Genomic DNA, 14,039 nt, shown 5'->3' with positions numbered 1-14,039 from the left:
ACGGGAAAAACCAATTGAGGTACAATCATTATCTTGCAACTCTCGCACAACGTTCATTTACTTTGTTTGATTCATTTTTTACTTGTTAATGGGCTGTTCTTGCTTGATAAGCTACAGATAAATCATTGAAATACAATTCAAGACCATTAATTTACCATTATCACGGATCTTTAACGCGATTTAAGTCCGAAAGATCTGATAATTTCAGTTTTCATTTTCTCTTCTCCTCTTTCTTGTTACAGATTAGTGATTTTACTACGGAGGGCCTACCGGGAAAAATGAAATTTATATTATCTATTTTCGCGGTCTACCCTCAGGACCGGATCCAGGATTTAGTGTTGATATTTAATCTACAGTCGCATTCCACAACGCGGTAGAGATAACCATGCATAGTGTACGTGACGCAACGACGCGTCAGCGACAGGTATCGGGGCCAGGCTTAGACAGATTATTGCTATCAGTACTTTAAATTCAGTGACTATGATATACAAGTATTGTAATAAAATATTTTCTCACACCTTAGAGATCAATCAAAGTGGAAGCAGCTTTTACTAAATGCTTTAGAATACAACACAACAGAGCATCTTACATTGCATAATAATAATTCACCCTAACGATTCGGTTACTTGAAAATGGAACTACAATTTTATCTGACAGCGAGAAAAAAAGGAAATGAGTAATATAGAAGCAAAATCAGAAACATTTACTTGTGGATGTTTGATGATTTTGCTTCTATTGCATCATTGTACACATACCTACACATAGATGTACTCTTCCTTTTTGACTGACTACTTTGTAATTCCAACGCCAGTAAATCGTCTAATAAAATACTGTTCATACACCAACCGCTCGTAATTATCGCGACAAAAACCTACATTCCAGCCGCTAATGAGATCGAGCCCGCGCGCAAAAACCGCGCGGCCGACTTATGACACTGGTGTGTGAAATCCTAAGGTGAACTGATTGCTTTACTATTGATAAATAACAAAGACAGGTTCAATCATAGCTGGCATACATTGGAATAAGATTTAATTTCGCCTGGCTGTTTGAAAGAATTTTCAATATAGATACTGTTATTGAATGCTGATAGATGCTCTCTGAACCTAATTTCATTATATTGTCAGAATTTACACAAAAAATGCGAGAGGCACTACAGCTTTACATTACGGTCATCAGAATCGATGAAAATGTTTATCCTAGTGATCCAGAGTATAATTAAAATAACGCTACAGATAGCGTCAGATAATCTCTATTATCATTTCAGTTGACGTCACAGACAAGGTAAATTGAAAAAATCCGGAAGATAAAATAGCATTTCCTAAGTTTTCTCCTAGACCGGTACCAATTTCCTCGATGGAAACGAGGAAAGTCGTTTAGTACCGGACTAAGCCGCGAATGGGCAAAACGACACTACTTGTAACCGTTCATGGAGTAGAATGGTACCATTACGCAATATATGAGCTGTTTATAATTAAGACTAAGTTATTAATACAAAATAAGAGGACATTTACACGGATGGTGGAGAGAGTAAATGAGATGTAAATGGCTCTTCAATTGGCTGAAGTATACTCGTATATCAAGACTAAGTAAGTAAAGCGATATAGATGAGGTAAAGAAAGAATAAGAAGCCATTGACATTAGATTATTCGAGCAAAACCTAAAATTATGATCTCACCACCATGTGGGCCAGACATGACAATTTGTTAAAATAAACACTACCGTACTTGGAATTTGCAAGAAAAACTTAACTTGGTAGCTACAATGCGGCAAATGTGAGTCAGAAGGAATAGCGGGTAATATTTATTTCAAGAGGATGATGTTAGAGGGGCTATTAAAACAGGCACGTATGTATATTAAATATATCAACGGAATTAAATACCATGTAACCATTAACTGTATATACTACATTATCATAATAATAAGAACATTATATTTAGTAGTAGTGTTAGTTAGTTTAGTTTTAGTCCCTTTAGGTTTTAAGGTATTAATTATGTATTATTTTTAAATAATATATATTAATGTATTTTATCTCTGAAATAAATTTAATCATAATTAGTAAAAACCGGGCAAGTGCGAGTCGGACTCGCGCACGAAGGGTTCCGTACTATAATGCAAAAAAAAAAAACAAATAAAAAAGCAAAAAATAAACGGTCACCCATCCAAATACTGACCACTCCCGACGTTGCTTAACTTTGGTCAAAAATCACGTTTGTTGTATGGGAGCCCCATTTAAATCTTTATTTTATTCTGTTTTTAGTATTTGTTGTTATAGCGGCAACAGAAATACATCATCTGTGAAAATTTCAACTGTCTAGCTATCACGGTTCGTGAGATACAGCCTGGTGACAGACGGACGGACGGACGGACGGACGGACGGACGGACAGCGAAGTCTTAGTAATAGGGTCCCGTTTTACCCTTTGGGTACGGAACCCTAAAAAGAACATTATTATAGACTAATGAAGATGGCAATCACAGATGAAACAAATGCACATAAAAGCAATGACTAATTTAATTATATTTTTATTGTAATTTGTAATGTGGGTGTATACATGGATAAACAACAATATTTATGAGATTATGAAGTCAGTGAAGACACCGCCAATAAATACATATCTAAATAGTCAGATGCGTGTGCTATGTGTTAATAAGTTGTATAATTAATATATTGAGCAGATTTATATAAAGGAATTTGAACAATTAATCGATAAACTTAACAGAAATGTTATGAAACATATTTTGACTTACATGCGTGTACAGCGGCTATCCATTAATCGACATAAAAACGCCATTACAACCTATTTAAGGAGCATCAACCTATACATGTATTTTAAGATCGCATAAAACATGTACTGAAAACGACTATAAACACAATAGAATACTCAGATTTTAAAAATATGATGCCAATCTAATATCGTCATCTGTCTGTCCAGCTCGCACTCATGTGTTGTGAAACTTGTGAACGGCAGGCACTGAGATTGATATCACATTAGTATCACACTTTAAAGCCTATCAGACGCGCCTCGCGCCTATAACGCATTCGACCGTGACATTTTACGTCCATTGAGAAGATGTAGCCGACTGGATAAACAGAAACGAAATTACAAATATGCGAATCATGCTTGAGATCTATTACGAAATGCCTTTGGCATTCCCTACAGGTGCAATGATGAAAGAAATGATCTTTGTTTGCATAACGTTTAAAATGCTTGCTGTTTATTACTTACACATCGCACTTTCGAATTGAAATAAAGTATTGGAATCTGAGATAGTTAAAAATACCTTACTTTTTAGGGTTTCGTACCACAAAAGGAAAAAAAGAGAACCCATATAGCATCACTCTTGCGTCTGTCTCTCTGTCTGTATGTTCGTCTGTCACTGCATTTTACTCCGAAACTACTGATCAAGCAAATACCGAAATGAGGAAAAAAAATTGTTAAAAAATGTAAGAGGTACGGAACGTGTGAACGTGCGATGTGCATTACTTGCTATGATGACCTATACAAATTTACATAAAACCGGACCCTTTTAGAACTTCTAAATATCAAGCAAAATGGCAGACATTTTGATGACGTGATCACTGAGGAATTGTTCATCTTCTCACGATCAATCAGGATTAGGTCTTTAAAAATAAAAAAACAACAAATAAGGAAATATTAAGAATGTTACGAAAAAACTTATAGTTTAATTGGCTGTATTTTCAAAGTGTGTTCAAGATTCTGTACTCAATGTCGTCGAGAAGTAAGAAACTAGATGATAATTTATTCAAATTTGTCTTACGCGAGATCACCTTGCTAGGTTCAAAGTGACAAAACCAAACGAGCATGAAGGTGAAACATCTATTTGATTGACTGCCTATTACATAACTACAAGTCTTGAACAATTTTGAATGGATAGAAATTTCAAATCTTTTATTACCACATTATGATAAGCATCAGAATATTTCTTGCATTTACGCTTTTATTATTGACAAAATATAACCATAGTGATTCGTTAAAATACATACTCAAAATGCTGTAAAAATCATTCCATACTAGTTTTGGTGAAACGTTCTGTAAGAATAAGTAAGACATTTGAAATATGGCGAATATACGTCCAAGAACATGCTTTTGATTGCTAAGTTATATGAATAAGGAGTTTCGTCTCTTTGTAACGAAAAGTTTAAAGGAATCGAGTTCAAATTGATATTGCAGGCAATTGATAGATCACAACAATACCGCAGTTATTGCGGTCTCTCTTCTCAAAGTATTCACTCCTTGCAAAATAGTAGTTATGTTAATAAAGATGATGAAACGAGTCGGCAATTAAGATGCCATAATTCCCGCGATGCCATAAACAGCGTTTTAGTCACGGCGGAAATAGTCTGAGTCAGTACTATACAGCTATACTTACTATAGCGTACTTGGAATATTTACTTTCACTCGGATTTGTCTATCGCAGGGCTCTCCAAACCCCGGCCCAAAGCGTTCCAATCCGGCCCGCCGACAGCGGTCCAATCCGGCCCGCGGGAGCCAGGCTCCAGGTGTTCCCAGGTGTTCAGCCCTAACAGCAGCAACCAGATCCCCCCCCCCCCCCCGCCGAAATGCTGTGTGCCGTGGCCCGCGCGAAAAGTTTGGAGACCCCTGGTTTATGGAATCACACTTGGCATTTGAAGCGAGCAAATTAATGTATGCAACTTCAATAAAGGTAATAGAAATTGTACTAAAAAGTCATATCGATTCATTGTTGGTTTTATCTCACCCGTTCAGGTTATGTAAAATCGTGAATACTATCAAACGATAGTGTGAAATAGGCAAATGCAAGTAACTAACATTATAAACAAGTGAGTAAGACCTAGACGTTGATAACGAAGCGATTACGTCATTGAAATTATTTGATGCATTTTTGCATTATGCGTAATATAGTGACTGTTCATCGTTATTTTATCTAGCTAGGTTATATTATTAGCTTTGTGTTTAAACCTTTTTTATTACTTCCTGAAATATTGTTTGTATTTTAACGTCAGGTTAAGTAATTCCTGGTTTGATCGACATGATTTTTCAACGTGCAGCTACACAAGTTAATTATTGACCAGGTAAAGCAATGCAGATTTATAATTAGTGAATGAAGTAAAGTTGCAAGTAAGAGGCTAATCACAGCCTAGACAGAGATAGCAATCGAATATTGTTCTACGGTAAACTCCGTACTTGTCGTGTAAGCGTTACTGTGGTGTTCACGCGAGGCCGCATGACGCTGCTAAATGTCAGCATGGTAACGTCGGATCGTTACATACGTACAATTATCATGTAGTGGAAGATTATGCAATTGATATACTTGGTTACCTGCTCGGTGAAGATAAAAAATATTCACGAGGAGTTCAGGCGCAGGTGATATTGAAGAACATTAAATTTAAGTCAACTTTTGAGAGACAATTTACGCTGTCGGTCAACAACAGAACAGGCCATCATTCAAATTATCATGGCCTGGACTGGACGAGGTATTATGTAACTGATGTATGAACTTGTCGCCGGTGTACAGTCAGCAGCAGAAGTTGCTATTGCTAAGCAGGCCAGGCGATCAAAATAATCTTGACGCGACTTTATTGTTAAGAGAATAAGAGCGTGTCAAGGTAATTTTGAACACCTCGGCCGCTTAGCATTCTTAGCAACTTATGTTGCTTACTGTACCTAAGTCGGACGATAAAAGAGAAACTGATGCTCCGCGAGCGATGCTGATAAGTAAGTGGTTGCGTCAAATATTAAAGTGATAACAATGAACGTCTACTTTAAATTAAAGTTTAAACAAACACGGGTTTATTTTTCTTTTTTCTGAATTAAAGTAGATACTAATAAAAGATGCGTAAATTCATACAATGATGGCAAGGTAGAATATTATAAGGTACACGGTAGGCTATTTGTATTATGGATATTATGAGACTGTTAAGGCCAAGGCAATACTGCAAGACAATCCAAGCACTCAATGTGAATTATAATGAAATTGATAAAACAATTTAAATTCCTGAGCAATAATATCATTATGATACTAACGTTATGACTAAAAGATAAGAAACTTAAAGTTATCGACACAAAATACTAGAGGACTACTTATAGAGAACAGTAGTAAATCATATTATCGGTGTACTATCCTACTATCGCATCGATCACGCTAATCGCTTTATAATCACATTCCGTAGTGTGAGACGAGCGAATAGCAATGTGATTTGCATTTACAATAGAAAAACCTGTTCCGAGAAAATTGTGTACTGGTGGAGGCTCTTCGAATACTCAAATTGTTAGATATTATTGACGTCAAAGGAAGTAGATGTCACGAGAGTCGCAAGAGTAAAAAAATACGATACCTAAATATACTTACTCGAAATCGGTAATTTCTATCATTAAGAATTACCAAAGCTTTGACACTAGGGAGTGCTCCCGGTACGGGTTTTCTATACAAATACAGCACCGGAACCGGGAATTCCCGGTTCTCGCCATACAAACTCAGTACCGGGAGCATTCCCTATTTGATACTGATTGAGGACAAATGTGTAAAAACGCTTTTAAAAGTTAATATAAAATACAATCAAGATAGAAAAAAGTAAAATGCAGTTATCATGCGATTATGATGACATAGGTAGATTAATAAATTACTTTAATTATGTTGAGGACGAAATTATAAAAACACTTAAAGATAAAGAGTTAACATAAGATATGATGAAGATAAAAAAGGGTAAAATGCAGTTGTCATGCAATTATAATCACATAGATTAATAAATTACTTTACTAATGATAATAAGTAATAACTAACACGCTGGCCATGTCCGTGCAAAATAAAACAAAAATGAAGTGAAAGAAGTTTTTATTCCTGTAACGTTATTCGAAGAAATGATAAAAAAAACTGAATTTCACTGTTTATTCTACGCAATGCTAGCTTTCAAACAACGGAGGAAATGTCCACGTGCTGAGCGTAAACACGCTTGTCGTTTCACTACACAACCGGTGTTAGTAAATAATCGCATTTGTGATCCCTTTCAATTGCTGCTGCATGAGAATTAGTAGCGATTAATACCTTGTAATTGATTCTAACTGGGGATTTCATCCCGATGCGTAAAAACGAAAGCGTGTTGCTTGATCATGTTTAAATTAAAATGTAAAGTCAACATTTTGATTTTGGTTGCATCATCGACTACTATTTATTTTAAGCGCAAAATTATATCATTGAAATAAATGACGTCGTGTTACCAAACGAAATTATCACTTCTAACAATCCATATTCTGCCTTTTTTTATTATCAACAATAGAAATAGAGACAGCATCATCTGTCGTCAAGTGTCTTACTTATTGTTCGCGTGCTCAGTTTCTAAAATGTGCAGTTTACTGACGGCCTTGGGACAAAAACACGAGCATCAGATTTACGACCGAGATTGCTAAAGTAAACAATGAGTGAATCAGATACTCTATTACTTTCCGGGTGAAGAGGATTGTTAATTTAAGATTTTAGTTGGCGATAAAACAATACATCTAAGGAATAGTCTACAAAGAATCAAGATAAGCAACAACTTTTATGACTACGACAATGAAAATAAACTATTCTTTGTTATAAAAGCTATTTCTCTTTCGCCAATTTTGCAATAAGAAATAAGATGTTTGCACTATAGTCTGACAAACCAAATTGGCGCATATTTGAAAAATGTAGGTGCGATGGTTGATCTCCTACACTTAATTTTGAATTGCGCCTTTTTCTACTAACAAATTCGTTTGCTAGATTATAAAAGCAACATCAATGTGTAAATGAAGAAATTTCACAATTAAATATACTTAACTACGTGCGAGGAATCTTATCTCAGACATGTAAACTAATGAGTGATAAAGAAACACTCCTAAATCCGGTTTCGAAACCGTGAAGACTTTTGGACCGAAGTCTAGAGTGCCTTGAATAAGGAACGTAAACTGGAATTATCATGTTTTGGAAGGTAAGAAGCGTCAAACCGGCATTAAATTCGACTTGTTTCTTTGAAGGATTGTGTATCATTTAAGCTTCAAGAATTCAGGTCGCCAATTCAATGTCTTAACCTGACTGACGAAAAATGAAGGCTAAATTTTGTACGTTTGTTTGTTTGTATGACTATTTCTCTGGCACACTGCATTAAATTTTAATTTACTTATGAAATACTACACTCATACTTATGCAATCAATCAGCCAAACTCAAGCATTTCTAGTTACCAGGTTTTCACGTCGAAACCGACCAATAAAAAAGGCTGCTTTGAACATACTTAAAACGTCAGTCAAAGCTAACAAGCTGTTGTATTCGTTTGTCCCTCTTTGTCATTTTGGCATTTGTGTTTGTTAGAAAGAGACAAAATTTAAGGTTTTCTGTTTTATTAATAAGGGGCCCAAAATTTAACATCTCGAGTAAAGCTTTTAAAAGCGGCTTAACCTCATAGAGATCAGTGGCATACCAGAGCAGAACAGGTTTGGGGAAAAAGAAATTCGTCAGCACCTGCACCGAAACTGGCTGTCCTCAATCCCATTGATAAGTACGAATGGCATAAACATGCGCGGGAGACACGTCGGCATTGCTCATTGGGTCAATGTCGGTTCGGAGGAAAACCATTTCATTTTTTGGTATTGGGATATTTTGTGTTGGTCAATTTATTTTGTCGCGGGTAATATGTGTAACTTTATACCTATATTGATGTGTTTTTATGGTTTCAATAACAACCGTAATATCTCCATAACTTCATAATTTCATATTAACATGATGAATCAGAATCAGAATCAGAATGCATTTATTCGTTATAACATTCGTTATGAAATAGTAATGATTTAATAACTGATTTGATCGATTATCAATATAACGATTTACAAGGAAAACCGTACGTTGCACTTGGAATACGTTCGATTCTCCGTTCTTGTATGACTCAGGGAGCAGAAATATTTATACTGGCGCATCAACCAAAGTGCATCCGTCATTAGGATGATTTAAAGGTAAGCCGATTAATGACGTCCGTTCCGATTATGCTTATTTAATTATTTCAGTTCTTGTCTTACTTAAGTTACATATCGTCATTGCTCATTCTAAAATTAGCATATCGCTTTCGGATTAAGATAATTCCAAACATTCCGAATTTGCAATTTTGAACTACCAAAATTTGTTGACTGAATTTATTCAGAAATTGTAATAAGTGATATTTAAAACAGAAGCACCAAGGTACTTTATACACCTACTATGAATCGTAGGTACTTTACAATTCGCATACACTTGAATAATTTTACAGTGGGCGAAGCGATTTAAATACGCCTCTACTTTGGCTACTTTCTAAATAATAAGCATTGGAACAACTTGCTATAGAGCGATTCTTGATATGAACTTCTAATGGAAAAATGTAAGAAGTAAATTGCGATGCAGGAATTGCAGGATACTGACGAGTAGAATATATAAAACGGTTGATGTTGCAAGGGTGTTCATCACCCCGAGGTCTCAAAACCATTAATAGCAGTTGCTTTCACAAATTGGCAAATTTATAGCGTGCAGATCAAAGTGAGAGTGGAACGTATACATTTGGTACTGAAAGACGAAGCGACAGTCGAACAAAGAGTAATAATCTTTAAGGTGAGGTAATAAGAAGTATTGTGGTTTGTTGTGGTATAAAAGGAATTGCTCGTAAATCAAGCGAGCACACTCAGCTCATAAACGAGCAAATTGGTGCAAAACAAACTTGAACTTCGTCGAGGTCCGCTTGAAATATACTGTACGGTTGGCTACTCGCACTAATGTGTTGCTGTTTTTGCGCGGCGCTGTTGAATCGCTGGTATACTATCGGGATTGGACGAGCGTATACGTTCTCGTAAAAGTGAATAGTATCTTAGATAGTCGTATATTTTAGAGACAGTACTAATTAATAATCTATTATGATCTTCGCGTTTTCAATATTTATAAAAAACACTTTCTGAAATATTTCTTGATACATCACGTTACATAGAACGGAATGTTTGATACACCGAAAAAAGATTTGGTCATATGGTATGATGTTTATTTCTGGAGTACCTATCATCTTGATCTTTCTTATACAAAAAAGGTATTCCGCTTGTCCTGAGAATAATATTTTTTTAGAATATGAAATTTAAGTTTAACGCAAGAGACATGATTAACTGGGATATTTATCTTATCGAGAATTTATGACACTTATAAATTAATATATGCCTCAGTCAAAGAGACCGACTATGCAGAAAATTAATGATTCGTTACCAATACGGTAACGATAAATTTAATGAGTATCATGATTCATGACTAATCATGAGCATATTTTCTATCACTCCTATCCGATAAAAATTCTTTTAATCGGTGTGCGTATTGATTTCTAAGAATTAAATAAGATAATAAAATAGTGTTTACAACACATGATTTAACAAAATTATCGACATTCATCATTACATTATGCAATGCAATTAGATTTTCTTGCATTTCTTAATTACATAAACTTATTTAAATCTGAAAGAAAAGTATAAAAAAGCATATGCTTCCATACATAGGCTAGATCGTGAAAGCAATCAGAAATATATAAGAAACATTAAAAAGTACATCTTAAAACGTAAACACGAAGTGTAAATAGACTAGAAACTATGCTAACCGCCGACGTATAAGCTCTTAATTGCTGGCTAAGGAAAAAGTCGAGGAATGTTTGCAGTTTTGCATAATTTTTGCACTAAATATTTTGCCAGTAGGCCTGGCACAAGAACACGTAACATTTTGATACGTGCCGAAAAACATTTATCTCTTGATATTTGCAATTTTAAATAATGGTCTTGGATGGATTTTTTTACATGTCCGAATGTAATGAAAAACTCTTAAGTAATATTTTAGGCACCTATAAAAAATCTAACTATATACCATCGCCCACACTGTTCACTGTACATGGTGGACCTTATACCTTTTGTAATAAGGTCCACTGGTGTACAGTTAGGAGTGTTGCTGTTTGTACATGTATCATGCTGATCATGCATGACCTGGTTGTCGTTACTTGTGCTATTCCATCCTGGCTACAATAGACCTTAATAGATTCGTGGACATTGATTTGTGAACTAACCTTCTTATACAGCTTGATCCAGGTCAGATCTCCCTTGGAGTCGGTATACTGCAGGCCGAAGAACCAGACCTCGCGGAGGCCGATGGTCTTGACCACCTGGTCGAAAAGCTGCTTGCCGGTCGTCGTCTGCTGGATCGCGAACTCCAGCTCCGCGTCCATCGTCGTCACGCGGACGTTCATCTGCAATAACACTGCCATTAGCATCATCACAATAATCAGTATTATCATTGTTATTTGTTATTCTACTTGGACCAGGAAACAGGAAATTGCTATAAGGGGGCTAAGGGGTAATTAGTCGTAGATTTATGTCAGGGGATTGAATTCAGCACAAAGCAAATAATTTCTCAATTGTTTCATTTGAAGTAGATTTGACAGGCCGGTGATTGTGCTTGATTTAGTATAAGCAAAGACATATGTAACTTCGTATAAGACGAATAAAGTCTAAGGAAAAAACGTGCCTCGGAATTCAAGTAAAAGTCATTCTCGAATAGATGCCGCACACACCTTTAGCCTATCCTCGGCTAGATGGCGTGACGACACCGTTTCATATTTAACAATTTTAACACATAGATATCAGCGAATGAACATGGATCAAAATGATATAAAAATAATAAAATTATTTATCCATATATTTAAATTTTTTGATAACTTTATACGTTTTCATTTTGAGTTTTAGTCGTGTGTCGATAGATGGCAGTAAATTTACAGTGACTACAAAATTTACAATGACAGGACCCCTCTATACTATCTATTCTTTTTGGTATAAGTATGGTAAGTTAGCACTGTTTAGTTTCTCAAGGTATGATGTAATTATATTTACGAACCGCATGACAATTCACAACAACGACAATTAGTTTACAAATTGTACAGACTTCATGTAATGTTGAACATTATTTTAAAAAGCGTTGCTTTTACTAGCATCTATTGGAATTGAAGTAAATACTATTCGAAATCCATTGAAGATAAATGTTGTTCGATTTAATTACTCGTCCCACTTTGAAGATATCGAGAGTGCCGACATACACGGTCAAGACTAGAAAACGACGATAAAATAAGGAGGTCTATGGAAAGTGTTAGCTACGTGACTGGACTTGTGAGATCTTTGACCTTTTTGAGATGAGCTGAGAACAAACTTATAGAAACGACAAAGACGACATTGGCTATTTTTGTCAAAATAATAGCCATTTTCAACATAGTGACATCCCTACTCGGCACCATTCCAGGACATAAATTTACGAAGGAGAGCAGAGTCTAATTAAAAGTGGATTTTATAATTAAAAGTGAAAGGAAAAGTTGCCAAAATCTGTGGGTGAATTTGTGATTGGCATGTTTCCTATTTTTCAACATCTGTTACCAAACCATGTGTCTATTTAAAGAGAATGTATTTTGTAACGCTACAAGACTATAAAATTAAGCAATTGATAAATAAGTTTTCTTAGAACAGTCCTAAAAGACATAGAATTACCTAGGAAAACATTAACACAGTTGATGTATGTCAGGAAGTACCAACGTGAAATATGGACTGGCTATTTCTGTTTCTAAAGCGAAGTGTGAATGCATTAGGCGCCGCGTTAGTGCAAATAAAATGCATAAGATATTGACTAGTTACGTGGTGCGAGCGAAGGTTATATAATGCGAATGTTATGTTACATAAGGCTGCATCAAAAAATTTATGAAAATTCATTGAAGCAAGGATTTGTGAGAATATCGAAGCAGTCTATAACCTTTATTACGTTAGCAATCAGGTATAATAAATCACCTTGTCCACTGACTGCTCCTAATAGCCTTTACAGACACCCGTAACATGGCTAATAATTTACAGTAAGAACTGACCTCAGTGTCATCACATAAGGCTGTAATGTAAGGCCAGGAACATTACCTTTTAAACCTCGGAACATAAACAGCTAAATTGATTCGTACGACTACAGAGGTCAAGACTTTGACGACTAGAAACCGCTAGTTGTAAAACTTATCGCAATAAATGAAGCATAAAAGAGTTAGGGGTACTCAAAACAGCAAATATGAAACCAGCTAACAAGAGTAAAGCTGAGAAGTCATAAAGATGTTATAGATAGAACTAAATAAGACACAGCTGTTAATAGAAAGTGAGTTACGGCCACAAAAAACGGGAAAAGGTAGTAAAAATAAACGCGTAAATCCGAATCTCTGTCCAGTTAATTTTAACGTTGAAGCTGTGCCAAGCGGATGCGATCTTCCGGAGATTATGTCATTGTTGTTTGCTGAAGTGATAGTCATTGCTAAGGACAAACATGTTTTTGTTGATACACTTCTAATTTTTTATAATGTACATTTCAGTTTATTTTGATGGGATAGATTAGCCTCGAGGCACAAGCACATGCAATAAATACCTTCTGACAGCGTATTTCCAAGGCATTTCGCAACTAAGAGTGCCATAAACGACAATTATAGCAAATAACAACAATTATTAATAACAGCCGCTAGTTACTGTGATTTTATCAGTAGTAAGACGCCGAACAATGGTGTACGACGACTCATAATTTAACAAGATGGCAACTTAATCGATAATAAGGCTTGCGTTGATAGTTTTAAGGTTTATATTGCGGTTCATAGCATGTTGCAGCGATGCGTTCATTCATACCAATTTCGAGGTCGCAATTCAGCCTTGCTTCCTCCCCTATTGTTTACCATTTATCCACTTATAGCCCGCATAAGAGTTGAGTATTATAGATATTTAACTATCATTACTCTTATCCCCATGACGCAATTATATTTTGAAGGATTATAAAACTGAGTCCTCAGTGAGTCACGGCAAAGTATACGTTGAACCCAGGAAACTGTGGCCTTGAGTGTTATTTTTATATCAAACCATGCAGGAGGTCTGTTCGACTATGTATCTCATTTTGAGATTACTCGCAGCGTATTTCGCTCAGACAAATATGTATATACGAAGGAGATGCACTGCCAGTCATGTTAAAATGAGAGAACAAAAGTAGTCA

The 14,039-nt window shown here is 35.6% G+C and overlaps 1 protein-coding gene and 1 long non-coding RNA gene across 3 annotated transcripts in view; one reads left to right on the top strand and one right to left on the bottom strand.

Annotated features, from left to right (window-relative positions):
• LOC134792043 (uncharacterized) overlaps positions 1 to 14,039 on the top strand; it is a 314,893-nt gene that overhangs the window by 39,699 nt on the left and 261,155 nt on the right. The window lies entirely within an intron of this gene.
• The window catches only part of LOC134791997 (moesin/ezrin/radixin homolog 1), a 91,109-nt gene that overhangs the window by 54,757 nt on the left and 22,313 nt on the right, over positions 1 to 14,039 (bottom strand). For both annotated transcript variants that reach the window (XM_063763110.1, XM_063763109.1), the window contains one exon: positions 11,062 to 11,241. In XM_063763110.1, the coding sequence (XP_063619180.1) occupies positions 11,062 to 11,241 (180 nt within the window). The remainder of the gene's footprint in view (positions 1 to 11,061; positions 11,242 to 14,039) is intronic.

This window comes from Cydia splendana, chromosome 7, assembly GCF_910591565.1.
Source record: "Cydia splendana chromosome 7, ilCydSple1.2, whole genome shotgun sequence".
NCBI lineage: Eukaryota > Metazoa > Arthropoda > Insecta > Lepidoptera > Tortricidae > Cydia > Cydia splendana.
The sequence above is the reverse complement of the archived record's forward strand: the minus strand, read 5'-3'. Positions and strand labels throughout refer to the sequence as shown.